The following is a 25,958-nucleotide window of genomic DNA, read 5'->3' on the forward strand; positions in this document are numbered from 1 at the left end:
ACAGACTGCAGTTGCCACTGATGTTTAACACAAAGGTAAAGTGGATTTTGCCTCCTACATCAACCTTCAAAAGCTTTATGTTTGTTTTCTTACCTCACAGTGTTTACCGCTACTCCAATATCCATTTGGCAGGACCATTAATAAGCAGTGCATTCTGCAAAATGGTTTGGATAAAATGCTTTTAGTGAACATTTTATAGTCTGAGCATTGTAAGAATCAACAGTTTACCATTTAACATAAAGACAAGCAAAAGCGTACATAACATTACGGAAACCCAACTTTATAAAGCTATTAAATGAACTTAAAGATTAAAGGTATAGTGATTCATCAAAGTACAGTGAACAAAACACATTCATACAAAATTCACGTCTTTAATATTTTTTTTTCTTATTTTCTTTTCAATAATTTTACTTAATCCTGAGTAAGGATATGCAAAACATTAAAAGGTTATGAAAGAAAAGGTTTCAAAGTAGTCTGAGCCTATAAGTTGGTGGCCACCTATAAGTATATGGTTTGAATTTTCTTTTACTCACACATTTGAGAAATAAGATGCCCACAATCCAAAATGTACATACAGTTCCAGTCAGTTGTTTATATTTCCCTCATAAAATTGAATTTAGGTTTAGTTAGAAATTGTTAGAATTATCACTAACATTCAGTACAGTTCTTGAGACAGTACATTGGAAACTATTGGGACACTGTGGAAAGATGCACATACCTGTGAACTGAAAATCATCCCCCAACAAATGCCCTATTCTAACGACGATACATACATTTGTCTGAAAGCCAAGTGACTTTTGAAGAAAAGCTTTACAGAAACTGGAGAGAAGCTTTTCTCTAAGCCCAGAAGAGGTGCCATTTTTTATTTTTTTTTTGTCGGCTATGTGTTCCATAACATGCAGGGAATAAATATGGCTGTGCAGGAGAGTGAAATTGTAATATTTATGCAGACAAGTTCAGTCAAGAAGTATCATGACTAAACTCGAGTATTGTTCAATAGTTATAGTGAACCAATACAGTTCAATATTTAGAGCATTACATTTGCCACGCATGGTCTATGGTGTGTGAGGTCAGGTTGAAAATAATGAAATACCTTCGAAAAACAGTCATCTTAAACAACGAGTATGTTCACAATATACTGCCTAAAGTAGATGACATTAGTTTACTTTTACATAGAGCTTTGTTTCTCATTATGTTCAGCCATGTGTAACATGCAGACTGTAATGTAGAGTAAAAGGAGACGCCTTATTGTACATACAGTATCTGCCACCCAGTAAACTGGGAGGCTATGATACAGTATAAACTGTATATAAACTGTGCAAGTTCCTAAAGGATGACACAAGAATGGGCCATAGCAGGTGAAGAAAAGAACAAACTAGCTTCTCCCTCTGACCTTTTGGTCATTTTCTTGTTAAAATTCAATGTAGCAGTTCAAAATCAATAACAGGTTCTAGCATGTAGAGAAAGCACTTTTTTTTTCCACTCACATCAGCATTTTGAAAATGTTAGAGCAAACTCCACACTGCTTTACTTTAGTGCAGTCTGTAATCCAATGTTCCCCAAACTGGATTTTTCTTTCTAATGAAAAATGAGAGATTCTATCATAGAATCTTAACTGAACCATTTGAACCCATGACTATCTGGTCATGTGTAGCTTTGACTTTTGCTCCTGTTGGTCTGAAGTAAAATCTGGTAAAATACAGTCAATTTTCTATAGATATTTTTTTTCTTACTTTTCCAGCAGATATTTTATGAAAACACACATATGTCAATGCAGAACAAGTTAAAGCAATAAAAAAAATCTAAGCTCCAAACTGGAAAATGAAGACAACAGAACAGAATTTGTTGCAACCTGATGTTTCATGTTGCTTCTAATAGATGGCAGGAAAACCAATGAGTTCATCTGCAGAAGTTAGAGCTATACAGGCATTCTCAATCAATTACAGATATCTACCCATTTAGGTGGTAAACACTTTATGTCATATTTAATACATGCCATTTGGATATAAAAAGGGCAATTCAATTAAAATATAAAATAGACTTTAGCAGTCATAAAAGGATTTGAAATGTTTATGTAACACATATTATAGGGGTGCCTTAACTTGTTGTAGATACTTATAGCTACAGGCTGGAAGAATCTCCTGTAGTGGTCTGTTTCACAGCAGATGTGTAAAAACCTCTTATCTGAGACATTCTGTTGTTGTCGAACAGCCAGATTAAGAGGATGCTCAAGTTTGTCGAAAATATTCTTCTTTTTATTAAGAATTCTTCTTTGTAGTATAACCTTCATTGGTTCTACAGGAATTCCATACCCAAACAGACAATTAAGAAAAGAGAAATACAGACCAGATGAACCCTCTTGCTGCAAATATTTTATTAAATTTTTCTTTCGAAATATAGACAAACATACACACAAATTGTCAGCCATATTTTTGACTGATTCACTGTTTGTGGTAGCAAGCAACTCAACAAATAAACTATTGGATAAATGGAACTATTAGTAAAAACTATCATTTGTTTTGGTGTTTATATTACATAATGTTTTATTAAGTTTTGCTTCCTCATTTTAAAATACTGTGATGCTATATTTACTTTACTAAGAACAGCAGCAGATACATCAGCGTTGGGCATTTTAGAGTTGCTAAAAACATTTCAGTTTTGCTCTTAAAAAATTAAATAAAAACCTTTTGGATCCATCTGAAAAAAAACTGCTTATTTTGCTTCTGGTGTTTACCCCGAATGTTTTTCGGTTCTCTTTCTATAAACAGTGCTGCAGTGTAACAACAAAATAAAACTCAAACAGCTCAAAGCAGCAATATATATATATATTTTTTATGCGACTTTGTTCTATTTCAAAACTGCTATTATTATCACTTTTTTTCTAAATGTGTGCACTTTTCTTTGTTTAAATGTGTTCTTTTAAGATATCTGTATTCATTTGTTTGTCCTTAAACGTTGCAAGATCATAGCATCTGTCTCAGTTTAACCTTGTTTGTCTTTCACTCTGATCACATCTGAATGCATGCATATATTATGAGTTGATAAATCTGTTTCCAGATATGTCAGTCAGCTTTGTGTGTGTTATTTTTTGCCCATTCTCTTTCATCAGGTATGAAGAATCTGTTTGCTTCCCTTTGGCAGCACCTACCAATCACATCCCGCCATCATCTTTCTTCATTACCTATTCATGAGTTTCTGTCTCTGCAGGGCCGTGATTGGCCCTTAATGAACAACTGGTGGCAATATCAGTCAGCAAATGCTATGGGAAGAAATGATTCAGTTGGTAAAAAAGAAACAGGAGCCAACCAAGGGTGTTGAACATTATTCAATTGAAGCAGTGGGACAGCATAACCCTTGAGTTAGTTGACATATTGGATATTGTTGACTGTTCTTTAAGCCAACTCATGATGAAATGCACACAACTCGAATTACAAAGTTCAGAGGATAGCTATAGCTATGAAAGAGAGAAAACATTTAGCTCATGCAGAATTTAAAATTTGGATTCTGTGTTAATAAATCCCTGAGCCCTTTTCCTTGTCAGCCCTAACTTATGATCCATTAGTCAAACTGAGTACAGGGATAGTGCAGGCCTCGACAGGATCATATGAACTCATAAATCCATGAACTGGGCCTTTTATTTCTTAAATTATTGTAGGAGCTTGCATTTTACCAGAAGTGCCTTTCATTATTTACCCTTTGTTCTGCTGTTACTCTATAAGAAAGGATGTTCACACTGAGATTATTATTGAAAAGGGTGATATTAAGTAAGTGATGTGGAATTAATCCAGGTTGTTTGATAGTGCACATTTGATTTTGAATGAACACTGCTTTGTCCTTTTGAAATGCCTATATATATATATATATATATATATATATATATATATATATATATATATAAACTCCATGAGGTTGTGGAAAACCACCCTTGAGGCAAACAGCAAGACACTTGCATAAGTCTACATCAAATGTAGCGTATACCAAGGAGATGCGCTGTCCCCGCTCCTGTTCTAGGTCTGAACCCCTTCAGCCAAATAATCAACAAGACAGGCTAGGGATACCGACTCAGGGATTGGTCACCTTCTCTACATGGCATCAAGCTGTACCCTAAGAATGAGTGAGACATCAACTCACTGATCCATACTACCCGGATCTATAGCACAGACATGAGGATTTCATTCGGACTAGAGAAGTGTGGTCACATGGTGACTAAGAGATGGAAGGTAGTTCAAACAGAGAGGGTCTCACTCCCAAAAGGAAAATAGAAGAAATTGAGGACAGTTACAAGTACCTTGGAATCCTACAAGCAAATTGCAACCTCAAAGACGTGACGAGGAAAGCAGCTATGTCCAAATACCTCCAATGAGGGAGGTAGGTCCTAAGAAGCCAGCTCAATGGAAAGAAAGTCTCAGGAAATAAATAGCTACACTCTACCAGTAGTCAGATACCCTGCAGGAATAATTAGCTGGCCAAATGATGGGATACGGGCCACAGATGTTAAGACAAGAAAGCTCATAAGCATGTATGGAGGGTACACACCAAATCCACCACTGTTAGACTGTACTCTAGCCGAACGGAAGGAGGCCGAGGACTAGTGAGCGTGAGAGCCACTATCCAGGATGAAACATGCAAGATCCATAATTACATCACGGACACGGCTCCAATTGACGATGTGCTCAGCGAATGTCTCAGACAATTGCGAACAGAAGATCAGGTGCTGGTAATAGCAAACCAACCTGACATTGTATTGGTGTACAAAAAGCAGAGGAAAGCCTTCGTGGTCAACATAGCAATACCAAGTGACTGTAACATCAGAAAAAGGGAACACGAGAAATTAGAGAAATACCAAGGGCTCAGAGAAGAGCTGGGGAAAACATAGAGGGTCAAGGCATCAGTGGTACCCGTCATCATTGGGGCAGTGACTCCAAAACTTGAGGAGTGGTTACACTCCTTGTTTCAGTTTTTAGATGTATCTTTATATAAGTTAATGAGTGCATTTTATATATTGTGTATTTTGTATTAGTATTATTCATCCAATAGAAATTGGAGCAAAAAAGCATGAAGGAACTCATCAGTTGATCTCTATTTCCAACTCTTCTTTAGAGTGTTGGAGTTTTGGGTCTTGATATCTACCCTCTCTGTTGACTGTGCATCAGTGGTATCAAAGCCGGAGGACATTGAAAATGGATTTATCTTTAGAAAGGAAAAATGTGACAATAAAAATGCAGAATAAGCAGAATAGTGTATCTTGATTGTTTTACTTATTTTTTCCCAAAGTGTCTTATCAAATACCATCCATGTTTAAGTTCTTATTCAGTACCTAAATATAGTTTGTTAAATATTGAGCTTTATAGCCAATGACTGTTGCTCACTTAAATGTATCTGGCCCTCTTTCTGTCTGCATTAGTGTTGCTACATGTAGGCTAGAATATTAACCAGTTCATATTTAACTCTGATGCTTTTTTACATATAGGACATGCTTTATGATGCATATTAAGAGGGCTTAAAGCAGGGAATTAATGCATGCCTCAAACAACAAAAATAAGGATTTAATGCCTTCCGACACACATACATAAGTTTTCACAAGCTAATAGACAAAAGCATTTTTGTGTTTGACGTTTCTGTTATTTCTGTTAAATAGTGACAAAATGGAAAATGCATAAAAAAACGTAACGAACAGGCAATGTATAGATATTCACCTGAAAATGTTGTACAGTAAATAATTTGTGTATGAATTTCTACTTTTATATTTGGAAAATATGACGCATTATAAGTTTATCTGCATTCAAACATATTTCTGCTTAATAGTTGTGACACAAGGGTCAGGGATAATAAAGTTATTTATTTGTGTTCATTAATTAAATACAGGGGAAAATATTCATGTAAGATTTTTCTTTGATTAGTTGTGCTACTTGACTTGGGCGAACAAACTAACTTGTAAAATGTGACCTAATATCAAACTAAATAATTATATTAAATATTGATATTTATTTCTTGCGAAATGCAAGGCTACATTTTTTTCTCGGGGGGTCTGGGGGGTCACATTCATCGGGTTCCTATTTAACCCAACATTAAACTCTATATTATGGCAAATTAAATGTCAAAAAGCATGATGAATGAAAAAAAAAATGATTTAAAAAAAAAACAAAATAGATTTTTTGTTTTTCCAACTTCATTAGACAGAGAAGCTCTCTGCTAATTTATTTTAGCACAAATTATTGCATTTGTCTTTTTAAGGCTCAGTCTAACTTCCTACTGTAATATGTATATATATAATGAAAACAACTAAGCAAGCATTTTAGGACTAGTTATTGAAAGGAATAAATATGGATGCAATGATACATCTGGCTCAGAGAATAAGACAAAACAAAATAAATAAAAAAAAAAACTGAAAAATATAAAGGATCTTATTTTCTGTTTTCACGGAGTAAATGCTTCTTAGATCACAAACTATGTTTTCATAAACCTCTTTTTCTTGTGAAATTATGTAGTTAAGGTTTGACCGTCAATGTAAAAAAAAATTGTGATAGCAGGGAAATGGATAGCAAACATCAACTTCAGCAAAACAGGCAGCTTTGAAAAAGCTTGAAAGAAGACACTAACTTCAGATATATATTTTCTTATTGGTTACAGAGAATATTAGATAAGTTTAATCCTAGGGAAGTTGCACATTAGTTAAAACCTCAACCTTCAGTTTTATTTAATCAAATAGTTTTGAGGTTGAAGTTATTAAGTTGCCCTGGACTAAAGTGACCAGTATGTGGTAAATTAATCATGGTCTGGTCAAAATAAATTTTTTTTTAAAAGCTACTTGCATCTATTTGTTTAAAAAAGGGTACCAAAGCAGTTTCTAAGGGTTTAAAACTCCAGGAAACCTCACATTGAGCAGTAAATGGACAAAAAATTGACCAGATGTTGACTTTCTTTAAAGTGGTAAGTCTCTTAAACTTCTTCCAAGAGTAGAACAAGTCCTTAAAGTGGTAAAAAGAGAACAAAGAATAACATCTAAAGCACACAAGTCTCAATTTTTATGGAAGAGAAAGGCAAATGGCTGTGATATGCACCAAGAACACCTAATCAAATCACAATAAAATATTTGTTGGATTGATCAGACTAAAGGGAATAATCATTAACAATGAATACATGGGGCCATACTGTATTTTTCAATATAGACCCTCTCCACTATTAGTTTTTTTTTTAATCATATTCTATATATGTCTGTATATATTACAGACTATATATTCATGCATGAATATATGCATGCTTTGTGTGAGGAAATGCTGTAGTCATTGACACAATGCAAGCGAAGGACAACTGTCATCCAGGAGGAGGGTATCCTGCATAGTCAATGACTCAGTGTCATCAATTGGGTTTCCTGAGATAGAAAACGTTTAGCCAATCTGGCTCTATGATCTGATTGAGTCGTCTCTCTGAAGTGCCTTAAGATGACATGTATTATAAAATGGTGCTATATAAATTAACTGAATTTAAACTGAAAATGTCTGTGTATATAAAGGCACTGGTTAGTATTTGAGACAGTGAAGTACTTTCAATCTTTGCCATTTGTAAATGTTCATGGGTTTCTTAGATGGTTATGAGGTCCTGTAGTCTTTCAAACTCCTCAAAGTGGTTTGTCAAGAAAATTTATTGATAGGATGCATCTTTTTTGTTTCTTATTTCAGGAATGGTTTGTTTTATTTATCATTTGTTGAAATTGAAGCAAAAAACAAACAAAAAAAATACTAAAAGACATTTAACTCTAACCTTTTGGTGTTTTGTTCATTTCCATTAGCATTTGGATTCTCATAAACTTTTACCTTTTCACTCTGCCACCCATAGAGTTTCTTTGCAGTCATACTGGCTGAGCTACATTAACCTACAGGTTCAGTGCTGTGTTAATGTGGCTCATAATGAAATGATGCTGCCAGAGCTCACGCTGACAGGGATTTACTCCCCATCAGTTTGCTGCCTCTTGTCTTTGATTTGTTCCATCCAGCCATCTCTTTTCTAACGTTTCATTATCTGAATGCTTTGATTACAGAGCTGCATTGTGGCTTATTTTGATTAAAGCTGCAATTTCCTCTTCCCAGCTTTTGTTAAGAATATGATGGGGCTTCCAGCAGAACATCCCAAGTGTTTCATGTATGAGTGACAGTGAGAGAAAGAAAGCGAAATATTTGCATGATTAGAAAGGAAGAATGATACTACTCATAAGATTATTTTTTCCTCTGAACTGTTTTTTCCTCTGCCCTCTTTCTCTCTCTGCTTGTCCATCTGTTTTCACCATTGCTATATTTTCTTTGCCTTGTACATTTCTTTTGCTTTTCTTTTTTACCTCCCAGTATTACGGGAGTGAGATTAATGTGCCATTTTATTTTAATCCTTTTCTTAGGTCGGATTTATTCTTCTTCCTTTTGTCAACTCTATTATCTGATTTTTGTTCTCTTTTTTTCTCTGTTCTCCTCTGCAGTGAAGCGATCAGTAGATTTTAAATCGAGGGGCGTAAAATTATTCCCTGGCAAAGACTCCAGCAACAAGTTTTCGATATGTGAGTTAAATTCTGAGTTTCCTTTTGCCTAATGAAATAACCTGCAATGGATTGAACTGTTTGCTTTGTTTTTACTTTTTTTTTTCTCTTTTAAAGGCTTTTGTCGTGTTCAACACTTTTGTGCATTTATAATGAAAATATATTTCAAATCCCTCACATATAGCTTTTTTTCAGTTCATTTAAAAGCTAAATCAAAATACTGTGACAAATGTCACTTATTCTGCACAAATCTGTTGAGAACAGCAATGCCTTTGCTAAAAGCTGCTTGTGCATTCTGCTTGACTGCTGTGCATTTCTGTGATTTGACTTTTTGTGGTATGTATGTTAAGGTCACATTGTCTTGCCTCTTCTTTGTTGACTTTGATATATTTAATCGTAGGCATGCTCTGATAAGCTTAATCATGGTTCTGACTTGCTTCCGGCTTGATCAGAGAATGTGAATCAGCTTTTGCAACACTGTTTATAGCCCGAATAATGCCTGTTTCTCTAACCTCTCACATCCTTCCATAACCTTTTTTATTTTTTAATCCTCTTCCTTATAATGCTTCTGAAGGCTCAGATTATTATGATCAGCAAGAGCAATCACTGAGTAGATTTTACCAGTAGGCTTATCAAAGAGGATTTAGTGGAGGTTTTTTTTGTATTTTTTATTTTATTTTAAAACTGAATGATTATCCAGCATGAAGTCAATTGCTCCTAATATTAGAATTGTTTTATATTAAACAAATTATAAATCATCCACTTATAAAAATCACTTACTTTCAAATATAAGGGTACAGCAACCTTTAGATATTGATTCCCTTTTTTACTGTCTGATTGATTTTATTTTAACAATAACTTATACTGTCAAGCAGATTCTACATAAAATGAAGATTATTTATTTAAATGTCCACAAACAGAGCCCAAAACTGTAGATATTTATAATGCTAAATAAATCCATAATCAGTCATAACTTTTACTGTTAGGTTCTGGCAAAGTTTTGATCCTATTCATCAGTAGAATGCACAGGAGTTGACATCAGTGGAGAAAATACAACCTGTTGGCTGGGTCGTACTTTGAGATTAATTCAGCACAGCCGTTTGCCAGGACTGTGTGACTTAAAACAGCTTTAAATATACTATCACTGTATTTCAAATTAAAAGTGAATATAAATCAAAACAACTACTTCAGTCCAGTATGTAAATGGACCATATTTAGTCAAAGAGGGTAATTCCTCTCTGTTCTCCCTGACAGATCAGGAGTTGTTAAAGACAACAGTAAAAAGAGTATTTCCTGATTAATGCATCAATCAATGTCTATTAAATCATATTAAGAAAGGAGACCAAACAATTTAACTACGGTATACAGAAAAGCTCAGAGAAAAAAAATAGTTCACATTTTATTCGGCTTAATTGAACAATTTCCTTGATTACGCAGTCATTGTCTGTGTAGTATTTTTGTCAATTTCCATCGACCAGTCTTTTTTGATAATGCATCATGCCATACATATATAGTCAGAGAAGCACAAACTATCCATAAATACTGCAAAAATAAAAGATCACATTTTTCAGTTGTTTAATAGGCTCCTCCTGTTCAGGTTTTCAGCTAAGCCATATATATGACTGGCTGTGCTGAATTGTCATTCCCCATTTGACTCGTCTACTTTATTTTCCTGTGTTTACATACACAGATTCAACTGTTTTACAAAAGTTAATGGTTTTATTATAATTATATTATATGCATGTTAATTTATGGTAATTTCATATATACCACACAAAAGCATAGAGTTCACGGCACCCACATGCATTCAGACATTTGATGGCGAAATTTTGGGAAAATTACAGCTCCACTACAATCTTATACATTTTCTAAATGGTCACAAAATATTAAAAATACCAGCATCTAAAAAAATGTATGCTTCCTAAAATATTTATTTGTATGACACAGCAAATAAGTATTTGAACACCTGAGAAAATCAGTGTTGATATTTGGTACAGTAGCCTTTGGTTGCAGGTCTTCACACACTACAGGAGGGATTTTGGCCCACTCCTCCACACAGATCAGGTTTCTGGGCTGTCGCTGAGAAACACAGGGTTTGAAATCTCTCCAAAGGTTCTGGAGGTCTGGAGACTGGGTAGGCCACACAAGAACCTTGATACTGTATGCTTCTTACAGAGCTACTCCTAGGTTATCCTGGCTGTGTGCAATGTTTTTTTGTCATGTTGGAAGACCCAGCCTCGACCTATCTTCAATGCTCTAACTGAGGGAAGGAGGTTGTTCCCAAAAATCTAGCAATACGCGGCCCTGATCAAAGCCCTCTCCTTAATATAGTACAGTCGCCCTGTCCCATGTGCAGAAAAACACCCCCAAAGCATGATGCTACCACGCCATACTTCACAGTATGCACCAAATATTTTGTTTTGGTCTCATCTGACCACATGTCTGTCTCCCATGATTCCTCTGGATCATCCAAATGGTCATTGGCAAACTAAAGACAGGCCTTGAGATGTGTTGGTTTAAGCAGGGGAACCTTCAATGCCATGAATGATTTAAAACCATGACGTTTTAGTGTAATACCAACAATAACCCTGGAAACGGTGGTCCTAGCTCTTTTCAGATAATTGAACAGCTCCTCCTGTGTAGTTCTGGGCTGACTTTACTCCTTCCTTGGGATCATTGAGACCCCAAAAGGTGAGATCTTACATAGAGCCCCCTTCCAAGGGAGATTGACATTAATTTTTAGCTTTCTCCAGTTTCTAATAATTGCTCCAACAGTGGACCTTTTTTCACCAAGCTGCTTGGCAGTTTCCCCTTAGCCCTTTCCAGCCTTATGGAGGATTACAATTTTGTCTCTAGTTTCTTTGAACAGCTCTTGGCCATGTTTGTAGTTGAATTCTTACTGATGGTATGGGGTGGACAGGTGTCTTTATGCTGCCAACAACCTCAGCAGGTACATCTAATTTAGGATAATAAATGGAGTGGAGTTGGACATTTTAAAGGCAAACTAACAGGTCTTTGCAAGTCAGACTTTTAGCTGATAGACAGGCGTTTAAATACTTATTTGCAGCTGTACCATACAAATAAATTGTTAAAAAGTAATATATTGTGATTTCTGGATTTGTTTTTTTAGATTATGTCTCTCACAGTGGACAAGTACCTACAATGACAATTTCAAAGCCCTCCATGATTTCTCAGTGGGAGAACTTGAAAAATAGCAGGGTGTTCCTCAGTGTATAAATGAATGTTTTTTTTTTTTTTTTTTTCAGATCAAACAACCATTGCACATAAACAATTTCATCAGAGGCTTTCATTTTGTCAGAACCAACCAGCTCAACAATTTTTGCTGTAAATGTAAATACTCTGCTGCTATTTCTGCTTCTTAGCTCACCATTGTTGCTCACACACCAATGGCCAAGTTTAACATTCTTGTTAAATTATTAAAGCCAGAAGAAGCAGTATGATACAAAGCTGAAAGGCTCCATCCTTTTTCTTTCTAGTTCACATAGCCTCATGCCATATGTTCATGGCAGAGGTGGCGAGTTTAAGCATACATTACGCCACACACCTGCTTAGGCAACAGTCAGCATATGTCTAGCACATCCAGTAGGTTATGCAGGCATCCATATATTTGCATGATCATTGCATGATTTGATTTCTTTGCCATATTATAGCGCTACAAGTCATAATATCAAGGCACCTTTAATTAGCTCAAACCGAAATATAGTTTCGAGGTCACACATGTACTCGTATTTGTTTGCTTTGCATGCTTTCTAATAATGAAAATGAAAAGTAACCCTTTTTTATGGTTGCTTTGCTTTTTCTCTTATGTGTAGGTAGTGGGTGTGTGTGATTCAGTTTTTCTGGGTCAACCCATTCAACACTGTATACAGTGCCTTAAAAATACATTTTTACTCCTTTTTCCTATTTTATCTTGTTAGAATTAAAATCTTTGATTAATTGATATGATATGTGATCAGCCAGCAGAAAGTAGTGCATAATCTTAAGTGTGAAGACAAGGAAAAGGAAAAAAAAAAAAAAGCTATGATTTTGAAACAAATAAAGTTTGTTCACCGTGTCAGTATTTTGTAGAATACAGGTCTCTACCAGCCTTTTATATCTTAAGACAGAAATATTTTCTGATTTGTCTCATTAAAACAGCTTAAAAATAGCCTATTTATGCACTACGGCTTTATAAGAAAAACACAGAATAAAACAACTATTCATCTAAAAATAAAAGAGAATACAGAAAGCTTTTTGGCTCATAGGGTTCAGTCCTTTTTGGGAGAGAAAAGTATTTTGGCACAGGTGCAATTAACGTAGTCAAGCATTGTGTGCCATCTGCTGGCAGTTTATATTACCAAATTGGAAACTAGAACAATGGTGAACATCATATGCATTTCAAACAATATCGTATAAATTTTTCTGTCACTACAACTAAGCGCCAAAGAATATAAAATCACTAGTAAAGTGCTAAAAATAAACACAAGTAAGGTTCTGTTCTCATTGTCTGTCAACTTGGCAGCCAAATCTAAATGCTTTTGCAGCTTTACCTTCTACCATAGTGAAGACTAGTGCTTAGACTGGCGTCCAATTTTTGCATTTTTTTACAAATTTTTTTCTTTCTGTTCACCCCCCTTGTTCTTTCTTAGTGACTTGGCTTCATTGCATTTTCCATAGACAAAATACATGTCTTTGGCTCTTTCTTGTTGTGTTTAATAACGTACCCCTGGTCATGTAGTGTTGTTATGGTAAATATACACAAAGCCATTGTTTTCTAGCAAATAAAACAAAAACAAAATGTAAAACACAGACATTTTGCATGAGCCAAATGGGCAAAATATGTTAATTGGAAAGCCTTTATATGCAACCATATAACTGGCATAGAAATTAACTAAGTACATGACTAGCCCCTCTGGGCCCATTCAGATTATATTGTATTCATATTGAGTGAGCCATTATTACACAAACATATACCTCAATCCAAATAATTATACTCTAACTCAGCATGTCAAGGTCATTGTTGTGCTGGAGGGTGAACCGCCACCACAGTCCCAAGCCTTTTGGTCCCTCTAACAGTATTGACATGTATCTGGCCTCCTCCATCTTTACTGTTAACTTTTACTGGCTGAAGAAATGTATCTCCTAGACCAAGGTTCATTAATTCTTGTCTGCAAAGTCCAGTATGCCCTGCACCTTTTAGATTATGTGGCATCAATAGTAAGAACACTATCCAAGGAGGGAAAGGAACATAGGACTGTTGTGCTGTACCTGGATAACCTTATTCTTTTGGACATCATTTCGCAACAGACACTCACAGCAATTATTTATGTCAAATTGGGACTAAAGAAAAAGTCCCAAAAAAGTTACACAAATACACCACTGAAGCTGTCCCTTATAAATTCAATTTGTGTGGGTCAGACCCATTACATATCAAGCAATGACATAGCCCATAAGGTTTTGAGCATTTTGAGGTCCCTATGCTACGTTCTTCCTTACAACCAGCACTATTAAGATATCGGTTATCATAGCGACCCCTGACACACTTCAGCTTTGCCTGCAGTGTCCTTACTGATTTGCACTATTTAAAGCAGCCATTGACTTCATGCTGAGGAACTAATCCAGCCATTTGACTCAGGTGCGGAAGCAGAGACACATCTAGAAAGTACAGTACAAGACAAAAGACCTAGAGGACTGGAATTGAGAAGCCCTGTGTGCTTGCCTGAACGTTACTTTTTTTGCGTTATGTGGACAAGAGTGCCATTGCTTACCCTTGTCCACTGGGATCAAATCTGGACAAATGCACAGCACAGTTTTGTAAAGGAAAGCTCTATGTTTACATATTTATGCTTCCCTTTCCCTGATTCTCTCTTGAAAAGAGATAACTCCAAAGAAACACTCTGAATAACAATTTGTAATATATATATATATATATATATATATATATATATATATATATATATATGTGTGTGTGTTAAATGACTATAACTCATGACAACAGATTTAACAAAATTTGTTTCCAGAAAGACTGCACGGATACAATTGCAGCACTTCCCATCTGGCTAACTTTATCAGGAAGTCAGCCCAGAATAACAGTTAAAGAAGCATTTTATAGATCGCCGTGGCCACACTTAGAGTTCTTAAACGTTGTTAGTAAATGAGGAGACATCACTGACTCCAGCTATATCGAGATGACGGTGTGTTCTAGATCAAGGACAATCCAAAAGCACAGTGAAGGAAATCTTTTGTCTCAACTTATGAAATTGCTAGGGAAAGCATTAGCCTTAATACTTAACATGGTAAATTATATTGTTTACAAGCACAGACATAAATAAAATAAAATAATGCTAAGAGTAGGTTTTATTTTTTTAACAATTTCCTCTTTATAATTATGTTGATCTATCCCATTAAACATCAATCAAAATAGTTATATCGGTGTGCTATATTGTCAAATATGCAGAACTTTAGGTATATATATATATATTATTGTGCAACAATTTTATACATTTTTAAGAATAACACAGAAAGGAAGTATTAAAAATTAATCAGATTTCATGCCAAGTTGGAGAGCAACTTTTGAGGCCTGTCTATCCAATTGTGACTCTGCATATCAATTTGTTTGGCTTGGATTGGTTCAGAAGATAATTTGCTCTGCTCTAAAACCTTCAACCCTTCACTGAAGCATAAGACCTTTCCATCAACAAATGCATATTAAAGTTTGGGTTTCTTTAAATCTTTCAGTATAAATATGCGAGTGTGGGTCAACATTTGTGTATTTTGCTTTTGAGTTTGTGCTAGTACTGTAACCAGTCCCTCTGTTGTCATGTTAATAGTCCAGATGGTCAAATTAGCCGCTCCAACAAAGCAACAAACTATCTACTCTAACAAATACAAACACAGGCACACAAACACTCTCCAACCACCTGCTGGGTTTGTTGATATGGACTAAACATGTACTTGCGTGTTAGCCAGATAGCCCAGACAGCGTGGGTGTGAAGGTGTTCGTGTGAAAGCAGAAATGGGCAGGATTATTTCTCCGGCCTGTGTTTGCTGCACCTAATTGAGCTTGCTGGCATCTGATTTGTTTTTCATGTTGAAATAAAACTGTGATTTGCCAGTTTTTGGAGCTTTCTAAGTGACATAAAAAACCAAAACACTGTGTATTAAAGACAAAAGGAATAAAAATATAAATATTTAGCATTTAATTAAAATAGGTCACAATCTTGGAATTGTTGGATTAAAAAATAATTATTTGATATTTTTAATTAGATGGCAATAAGTAATTAGTTAATAAGTTATTAATCCTTTTTTCCACTTTGTTACTTTTGCCCTTTGGTGATTTATTTAGCTTAGTTGTGCATGAATGACTGAAAAAAATTCGACTGAAAATGTTAGATTTTAGATGAAATTGGAAGAAAATTACTAAAAAAAAGAGGAGAAAAGGTTAGGAAATAACAGAAACAAATATTAGTCTTGTGTTTTAAATAATTTAATCAATTAAATGATGTTGCTCTTTAATCCCTCATTCATTTACATATCAAATGACCCTATGGTGTGTTCTGTTTGCCACATATGTCAAAAGGATACTGTGTAGGTTTAAAGCTTAACAATGACTTGTTGCTTTCGCATACATATACTTACAATTGCCTGACATAAAATAAGTTTTTCTCTATTTATAGCAATAGGCTTCATTTAGTTAGTTCAGTTAGTTTATGAAAGAGTGACGCAGCACACCCTCGTTCACCTGGCTACCTTGCGTCCCTTCCACTATTTATGCAGTAGTGAGAGAACAGGTTGCTCAGAAAATGGATCACTAAAGAACAAAGACCAATTCACCTCAAACCCCTTTGCAGACTTTAAAGATGAAACAATGATATCACAGCTGTTTGTAGATTTTATAATTCAAAACTAAAATTGAGGTCAAATTAGCTTTTAAAAGAATTTAGAGCAATGGAAAATCAAAATACAGAGAGCTAAAAACACATTATTTGGTGAAATGATATTTAATTAAATGATTTGTCTAATCAGACATTGATTTGCCATAAGGATAAGTGATTCTTAAGTGTTATTGTTCCTAAGGTACTGCAGTAACATGCAATATTTGTTGTGTTTTTTTTTTCTTCATTCCAAACAGCTGCTTCTTCAAAATAAAGTTGCATTGCAGTGGAGAGTAAATATTTGTTCATGCAACTGTACATATAAAAATAATCTGAAGCCTATATAAAGAATTAATGAAAATCATAAAAATAAGCAATAAAAATGATCAAGCTAATAATTAAAATAAATATTAAAATATTATTTAATATAAATATTAAAATATTAATTAAAAAATATTCCAGGTTAAAACCTAAATAAAAAAATAAAAAAAAACAGGCTAAAATAATTATCAGGATATCCGCATTACCCTGGCTTTCATTTTTTTTGCCAAATCTTGGATGTATACAGTTCATTCTTATTATCAAGATAAGCTCGAGTTTTTAGAATAATCAAGTGTTTGGACTATTGTCTGCTTTCTGGACTATCCTTTCCTTCATCTGTCTCTAATTGTAATGTCTTTCCTGCTGCTTCCAAAGCGAATGAGTGATGAGGCAGGCAGGTTTCCAAAACTAAAAGCAAAGATTTGGATATTCACCCAGGCAAACCACTCTTGAATGCAATTAAATGACAAAAGCAGATGGTTTTACAATATTGCCAGGGAGCACTCAGGCTGTTCGTTGTCTTGCAAATTGTTATTCAGAACAATTGGATTTGGATATTATTGACTCTCATGGAAATAAACAATTTTTCTAAGCCACAGTAGTAATGGCACTGATCCCACTGTCTCTCCTGTAAATAAATAGTCAACTTGGAATGGCTTGTTGAAATAGTTCTGCTTTGTTGTTTTCCTATCTATCCCATTGTAAAACATTAGTCACAACTGAGTGCATGTTTTTTTTTGTTTTGTTTTTTTGTTTAGTAAACGAAGGTGGTGTGAAACAGGCCTCTAACTCCTGCCCTGACCCAGGAGAGCCGGAGAATGGAAAACGCCATGGCAGTGACTTCAGGTACAATGTTTTTTGCACTGTGGCCGATACAAAAACAAACGAGAAATTGTAAAGAGCTATTATCTAAATACTTTAATTGTGGTAGCGCAGATATTTAAAAAGATGCAACCTTTGTACTTCGTTTTTGTGTGTTTATGATCACTGCAGGAGGATGCAATCATAACTCAATTATTCTTACCTTTTAGAGGCCAGGATTGGATAATAATTATATTTTTTATTTTTGTTTGTTTGTTTGTTTTTTACCAGAGCAGATTTTAAAATATTGTTGCATTTCAGAGTTCTATGCTCTCCATCAAGGTTTTCTAGGATTTTCTAAAAAAAAGTTGCCATGTTGATGACATCAATGTGAAGGTTGATGACCCTAATGCTACTTTTGCCGATTCTGTAACAGTAACCTGTAGATATGTTCTCACCGCCATTACCACTATTCTCTCTATGTACAGAGAGAAGCAAGCAGCACAGCTTTATTCTGTTATTATTAAACAGAAATGTAACCATACCCTGGCAAGATTTAAAATTTAAAATGTCCACAGCCCCCCAAAAAACAAAACAAAACAAAAAGCAAAAAACATAGTTTTATCCAAAGGCACGGAGGAAGTAGTTGATTGCTGATAAAAAATGTATTAGAAAGCCTTAGCAGCTTAAAAACCACCGGATCACCGGCGACCGTTTTTATAGCATTTACAACTAAAAACTCAGAATGCATGAAAATTACAATTGTAGAATTTTTACCAATATAGATATGTTAGACATCGTAGGAAAGCTTAGATTCTCTACAATTCAACCACCAAGATATTTTTATGTATACAGCAAGCACCAATGCACAATTAACACAGATATAGCAGCATGTTAAAATGTAAACATTATGAAGCAGCCACAACAACATACATTTGAAGGCGTCCAGAAGCCATTTTATAAATCCAGCCTTCAATTGTTTATACTCCATGTGTCCATAAGGGTCCACAGATTAAAAGTATTTCAGAATATTCATAATAAAAATATTCCATGATGAGAAAATCGCCAAATACCGTCAGTTTTTTTGACATTACAAAAGTTAGCTGGTCATAGCTAATGCTTAGCATCTTGCTAATAAGACTTATTTCTTCATTTGTTTGGCCATGATGTTTGGAATATGTCTTTACATCGTCTTCTTACCTACAAGACAAAAGTCTCCGCACCTTGGTATGACACGATTTGAGTCAGGGACAACCCATGCAGTCTCACAAGTGCTCCTTACCGAGTAGAGCGATATTATGCCTCATAGAGTCCTGCAGTTATTGGTTCAGACCATGTGGGCGGTTTGGCTTTGTAGCAAATGAAATAAAGTTTCAAACTTGGGTAGATATGGCTGGGTTGGATAAAGCAGAGTCGTGTTACAGGCTTGTATAAGAGTGAAATACACTGCTGAGACTGTATCAGTGCGCATAGTTCGAAGCAGATTACCAACAACGCTCCAATATTTTTGAAGTTCGGGCACTGATTTTGTTTTATTACAATACTGAAAAAAAGATAATTAAAATACACCTCAGAAAAGGCACTGGGGCTTATATTAATGTGGCCTTACAGTTCCTCAGTTATTTGCTTTTCCAATTGTGGTACGCGAAATAGTCGAGGATTACTTTAAATTGGGTGAATGTTAAGAATACAAAATTAAATATGACCCACAGTAGTCCTTCACTACAGTAAATGTTTGCCAGTGAAAGAGGTATTGTAAAGCGAAGTTGTTTTATGTTTTACCTGAAGGTTTGTTCTCTTTGTGATAATTCTGTTTTGTTTTTTTGTGTGTGTGTATTGGTTTAGCATTGGCAGTGTCGTGCAGTTCAGTTGTGGAGAGGACTATGTGCTCCAGGGCAGTAAAACCATCAGCTGTCAAAGAGTGGCCGAAGTCTTCGCTGCCTGGAGTGATCACAGACCAGTGTGCAAAGGTACTTATTGTTCTTCTTCTTAGGATGTCTTGTTTTGAAATAATGCTTCACTTCTTGTTTAGAATTTAAGATACATGTATGTGAAGAATTCCTAATTTTCTTTTAAGCTGTTTCAAGCAGAATCTTTAAAACGCTATTCTGTATCATCAAATGTTTATGATGTGAGTCTTTACAGAAAAAAACTGCAGTTGTATACTTTTATGACTAAGGCTGTGATGGTGATTGTTCAGGACTGAGAAATATGAAAACCCAGACTAATTAAACTGAAAACTTACACCCAGCTTGATCACAGGTAATTAATGAAGCACAAAAATCAAACTGCAATTTCCAATATTAATCTCTTTTTTTTTAAGCGATGCATGTGTAATCATCTTATACTCAAAGTGCATTTTCAATAGTGGACATATTTCAAAGTTTATTTACCAAGTGATAGGTGCACCCAGATTTACAACACACACACACTCCAATGGTGAGTGAGAGAGGGCAGGATGTGGAGAAACTGAGAGAGGGTGTCTGTCATGTTAAATGCCAAAGTCATTTGTCATTTCTTCCTTCACTTGGCTTGAGACTGCGGTGGGACACATTCTTTAACTTAAAACAAAATATTCACAGGGGATTGCATTTGTGTGTGTGTGTGTGTGTGAGTGTGTGTGTGTGTTTAACAAGGAGAAAGGCCACTAGTGGGTAAGTTTTCCATACAGTGCTTTTCAAAATTTTTATCTTTACTTACTTTGGTTCCAGAAAAGTCATACAATAGTGTATTTTCTAAAGTGGCCTTGATAATTATTTCTTTCATTTTCTTCTTTGTCCTTCTGAAATACATTTTTTGGACTTTTTCACTCATTTTCTTACTAGGCCGTAAAATCAGAGCATACTGTATGTGTAATGTCTATTTAAGTGCGAGTGAAGGACAAAAACACTTTTAAAGGAAGATAAATAGTACATATCCCTGTCAATTATTTATCCCCCTTCAGTGTCGCACTTTGTAGCATGACTTCAAAATACAGTTTACTGTATGCATTTCTATTCCAGTTTTACAAAACTACACAGTAAAAGTTCTTTTTTTTAAAAAGAGCTCAATACCTAGTTTATTAGATGTGACATATTTCTACAGGGAGAAGAACAAAGTTAGCTTTCAGGTTTTATGGTTGATATTTAACTTTTTTAATTTAACTTTTATTTTCATCTTTTCAACTGTTTATTTCAACTTGCAGCATTTTAAGATACAAACCTCAAAAGTGCTGTAGATAATAACCTGTATCAGTATCATTTAAATTTAACTTTTAAATATTTATCACAATTATTATTTAAATGGAGCGGACCAAACCTGTTTACATCTCTTATCCCATGCCTAAGTGGCAAACAGGAAATCAAATGTTTTATTTAACGTCTGCTCTCTTTTTGTTACTCTTTTTAAATACCACACTTTGTCAGTGGATGACTGACAGTTAGTTATCCTGCCAATACTTTATTCCATCTGAGTTTAAAATATCCGCAGCTCCTTTAGATATACCATGGATGCCTTTTTTGCTTAATTCCCTCCTTTTCCAGNAAATATCCGCAGCTCCTTTAGATATACCATGGATGCCTTTTTTGCTTAATTCCCTCCTTTTCCAGCCTGTCAAATTGGGTGAATGTCTATGCCTGGTGGGCTTTGTAGCTGAGCCATACAATTTAAATGTTCAAAAGATGGACTTAATAAGTGCAAGGTATTTCAACCTGGCAAGACTCACACAGAGAAAAGTTGCAATTAGAAAATATTAAATTCATGTATACAGGTAAGACATTGGTATTCTTCAAAATATTTCTATCCAAGGAAAACCAGCTGATTGCAAAGACCCGTTGATTCCCTGCAATCCCTCGCACTGAGCATGCACACAGCGACAGTGGAGAGGAAAACTCCCTTTTAACAGGAAGAAACCTACAGCAGAACCTGGCTAAGTGTAAGTGGCCATCTGCCGAGGCTGACTGGGGTTCAAGGAGACAAAAGTAGATAAAGACATAAACGGAATATGTTCGTTGGCACTCGGGCCCGGCAGAAGAAATTGGTGATGGAATAAGCCAGAAATTGAGTGTGTCTGAGAATGAGGGAGGATATGGGGTGGAGGTGGGTGATAGTTTGTTTGCTTGCGGGAGAGAGAAGCTGAGCTAGGAGCTGTATAAAGGGGATCTTGCAAGATGACTGGCTTCGGAGAAGGTATGGTCCCCGTTTTGATTGGCTGGAGCTGAACAAGGGACATCACAGGTGGTTCAGGTGAACCTGATAAAACTCCTCCACTTTGAATTTATGCTTAAGCTTCATAACTCTAAACATGTAAATGTTCCACATATGGTATTTTCCAAAACTATAATCAGAAATATTTTTGAAGGATAAGATAGAGATATGAAATCTGAGAAAATAAATTTAAGTTGAAAAATAATAAAAAAATCTTCACCCTCACCCTTGATTATACTGTTTAGAACGTCAACAATTAGTCTGTTTCAAAACATTTGCTAAAGCACAGTAACTAAGCATCCCTGAGTAGTAGTATTTGCCCTATAGTCAGCTGAGGAGGGTGGATCCTGGCTTTGTAGAGGCTGTGCTCTCTTGCCTTTATGTCAAAGGACACAAGCTAAAGACTGTCCTTGACTGCCATCCAGGAATCTTTGTGAACCACACAAACAGGGAACTGACCTCTGGGTCGTTTGACAGGGAGAGCAAAGATTGTTGTAGCAGAAAAGATATACCTAGAGCAACATGAAATGGCTATGGGTTTTTTTTTTTTATAATGACTCCTGTTAAATCCTTATAGGCTAGCTTATTATCTAACTCCTTATTAGACATATTACTGTAGTAATCATTTCAATTGGCTCTTCATTATTTTTAATGGCTGTTAGGGAATCATTTACCCTATAATGAGTTATTAAATAAACCTACTGAGATAAAGCCAGTTTAGTCTTTCTTTCACCTGTGTCCAGCTCTGCAATAAAACACGAAAAAGAGAGGACTTTTTCTCAACAGAAGAAAAGCATTGTTAAAGAAATTGACATCATGTGTAGTGAAAAACAGGGCCAGCAGTCAGTGGATATCCTTACTGGGAAATCATTGTCATTTTTTTCTAACCACAGTGACTTTACAGCATACATTTTTAGTGATAGCCCAATTAAATGTGGAGCTCAATTTGCCATATTTGAAACAAAAACAACTTTTACAATGCAGAATATCCTTCTTCATAGCTGTTGCTAGGAAACAAATAGGTCAGCTACAATTTTTTAAGACTCATGACACATAAGGTTGTTGCTCCTTTTTTTTAAAGAACAAGTTGTGCAGACACATAACTCAGCATTAAAAGACAGATATGGAATGTACATATTGCACATTTTACTTTATAGGAGATAAGGTTGTGATGGGGAGTAGGCCTATGGACCTAATTTTATTACATTTGATTGTAGCATTTACAGTATGTATAAATGGCAACTAAGAACTGTTTGTAATTATCACATGGTTGCTAGTTTTTCTGTCAGAAAACAGGTCAATAAGTGACCATCCCAAGGTTGATATCCATTTTACAGTTTTCTTTATTAGAAAAAAAAGCTTCCTTGCATCTTGGCTTTACAAGATCTGAGCAGGATCCAAATCTGTTAGTGGAAGATTTAGTCTCAAAGTCCAAATTTGTATAGGATTTTCCAGCCACCTTTGGAGGAACTTGTATTCTAAGCCTGAATGAGTTCTGTCTCAGTTCAGAACAGAGGACCCAGTATTCAAGTCAACACAGACAGTGGTATTATTAAAAAAGCGTTTATCTAAAACCTGATCTGTGGTTACGCTGGAAAACTCTTACACTAAAGGCTCAAGAATAATCTGGCACTGATGGCTGGGAGAAAGCAGTTTAAATAGAAGCTGGAACAGGTGGCTATGATGAGCGGTAATGAGAAACTGGGCGGAGCTAGGCAGCCGAATGAAAAGAGCAATCAAGAAAGTCATCAGTCCCAAGATCATGACAAGTTCAGCATACACAAAAAGTTTCTGGAAAGCAAGTAAGTTAGAATATTTCAGTTAAGGTGCTCAAAAACTTTGAGGTAATTGGTTTCCAAAAAAGAGACGCAATGGCAGTTGAGAAAGAGGGTATGAGATCTAAATGGAGAGATAGAGAGACATGAGAGGAGAGAAACAAAATAAAACAGCAAACATAGACAATACTAGATTTATTTATTTATTTTTAATGAATTTAAAATGTACTTTTCAACCCTAAAGACTAAAATGTCCAAGAAATGTCATGCCTTCAGCATTTTTAGATTTTATGACTCAAAGCTTTTAAATCTGCACTTTCAAGGGATCATGTTCATATTCTTTACTACCATTTATAGTTTTTCCATATCATTGGGAAACTTCAGAAAGACATTTAGAATGTTAAGAAATATATTACAGTACCAAATATTTCATTTACTGCCTCTGCTAATTTAGTTATTAAGCTCACTGAAATGGTGGATGCTTTACCTATGATTCTTCTCTTTCTGGAGCTATAGAATGTCATTGGTATGTATGGTTTTACTTTGCTGAATTTAAAAAGAGATCTGTCTTCAAAAGTAATGTGAATCCCAGAGAAACCCCACCAAGGCTTCTTGAAGGACAAGAGGCCTGTTTCGCTGGGTATCTCATCTTCTTGACAATAATGCTGGAGCTTTATTTATGCTATGTAAAGGATCACACAGAAAAGGAAGCCTGAAATGGAATACAATAATACTATGTTTCTGTAGACACTGCAGATTTAAACAGCAAATAAACAATTTTGAGCAGGAAAATTGAGTGTTTTGGAGAGCCTCCCTCTCCTAAACACTCAAGCAGGGAGTGTATTATGAAATCCACTTCTATTTTAAATGCATTCCCCATAGACGCAAAGACCAATATTGAAATTCCAAAAGTAAAGATGCCTTGAAGGCATGGGAAACGAGTTATCCTAGAACTAATAGACAAGGAGTAAGAGCAACATCGCTGATATCTACAAAACTTCCACTGCTTTGCAAATATATTCAATAATCTGTCTGATTTTATATATATTAATTAAAACCCACATAAGAAGATTTATATCCCAATGTACATTGCACAAAAAGTGGACACTTTTCTCACTACACATCGGGTCATTTTAGTTTAATTTAAAATCTAATATTGTGCAATGAAATCACAGACTAAAACTTTTAAAATTACTTTCCATGTATGGCAAGAAATTAGTTAGGTATTTTTCTGTTTCTGTTTCCAAACTAACAATTTGGTAAGTATGTTTCAAAGCTAGTTGCATCTCTGTTTTAAAAATGTCCTGAGCATGTTTTTTTTTTTTTTTATAATGCATTTTATTAGATGAAGTTTCAGATTTTAGGGACAGGTTGCATAGATCCAGTCAGAAAAAAATAAAGAAATAAATAAAGAAAAACGTACAATCGCTGATTGTGGCTCTACTCCTGAAATCAAAACTTTTTATTTGATTCAATGTAACAAGTACATTTCTCCACTGTGAGATTGATAAAGTCAGTCAATCAATAAAAGAACTTATGTCACTGACAAGACTGCTGCCTCTTTAGCTAAGTACATTGCATTGGGTTTTAGTGTACATACATAAATGGATCTCTAATGTTTTCTACTTAGCAAAGTATCTGCAGATCCTTTGGGGAAAGAAAAAAACCCTACTGCATCATACTTTGACTGCTATTCAAAACATCAAGTTGAGGCACTTTTCTTTATTGTTTTTTCCTCTAGACCTGCCCCCCATATTTTCTGTTGAAAAGATCACTTTAAAACTCCTTTGACTGAAGCATATTGTTCCAATTAAAGCATCAAAAGACTTGAGTAAACGTGTTTGTTTTTGATGATGGGACCAAGAAAGCTTTTCTGGGACAACTTCTAGAAGAGCAGATTTCGTTGATAGCAGCAGATAGATAGCGTTTAATGATTGTTGAACTTTGTTTTTTCATCCTTAGATTTGTTCATCATTGTGCCTGGTCACAATATAAATTTGGGTCTTCATACTGTCCTGATTTACAAAATTACAAATGTTTTACTTATTTTTCTAACTGTCGATATAAGCAGATTTTGGCAAGTAAATGCTTTTTTGTAAGCAATGTGCACATAATCACCACATACGGTATCTACCTGATCTGATGTGAATGTTCTCTAATCTTTAATATTTTTAAGAGAATATGATGGTAATTGTGGAAGGTGTTTGCTAAAAAAATGATAGATTTTTCAGAAATTATACCAGGGGATTGGAGAAAAAAAAACCCTAAAAAGTAAAAACAAACTGAGTCTAAATGTATGCTTTTCTAATAAAAGACACATTTATTTTAAATATTGTTACACATCTTTATTAGATTCTGTAGGGCTTGCAACACAGGTGAAAATGTCCTATTTGTCACGGTTATGCATATTTTGGTTCTGTTTAAGTTTTCTTTTTGAGTTTTCATTGGTATAATTTCCATTTTGCATGCTGTTTTCTG

At 35.1% G+C, this 25,958-nt stretch overlaps 1 protein-coding gene across 1 annotated transcript in view; it reads left to right on the top strand.

The window, feature by feature from the left end:
• Positions 1 to 25,958, top strand: part of csmd3 (CUB and Sushi multiple domains 3) — a 414,963-nt gene that overhangs the window by 214,835 nt on the left and 174,170 nt on the right. The window contains exons 7-9 of the mRNA XM_015380485.1: positions 8,468 to 8,545; positions 17,478 to 17,565; positions 19,366 to 19,490. Coding sequence (XP_015235971.1) covers positions 8,468 to 8,545; positions 17,478 to 17,565; positions 19,366 to 19,490 — 291 coding nt within the window. The remainder of the gene's footprint in view (positions 1 to 8,467; positions 8,546 to 17,477; positions 17,566 to 19,365; positions 19,491 to 25,958) is intronic.

The sequence above is a fragment of the Cyprinodon variegatus genome, unplaced genomic scaffold (genome assembly GCF_000732505.1).
Source record: "Cyprinodon variegatus isolate N-32 unplaced genomic scaffold, C_variegatus-1.0 Scaffold216, whole genome shotgun sequence".
NCBI lineage: Eukaryota > Metazoa > Chordata > Actinopteri > Cyprinodontiformes > Cyprinodontidae > Cyprinodon > Cyprinodon variegatus.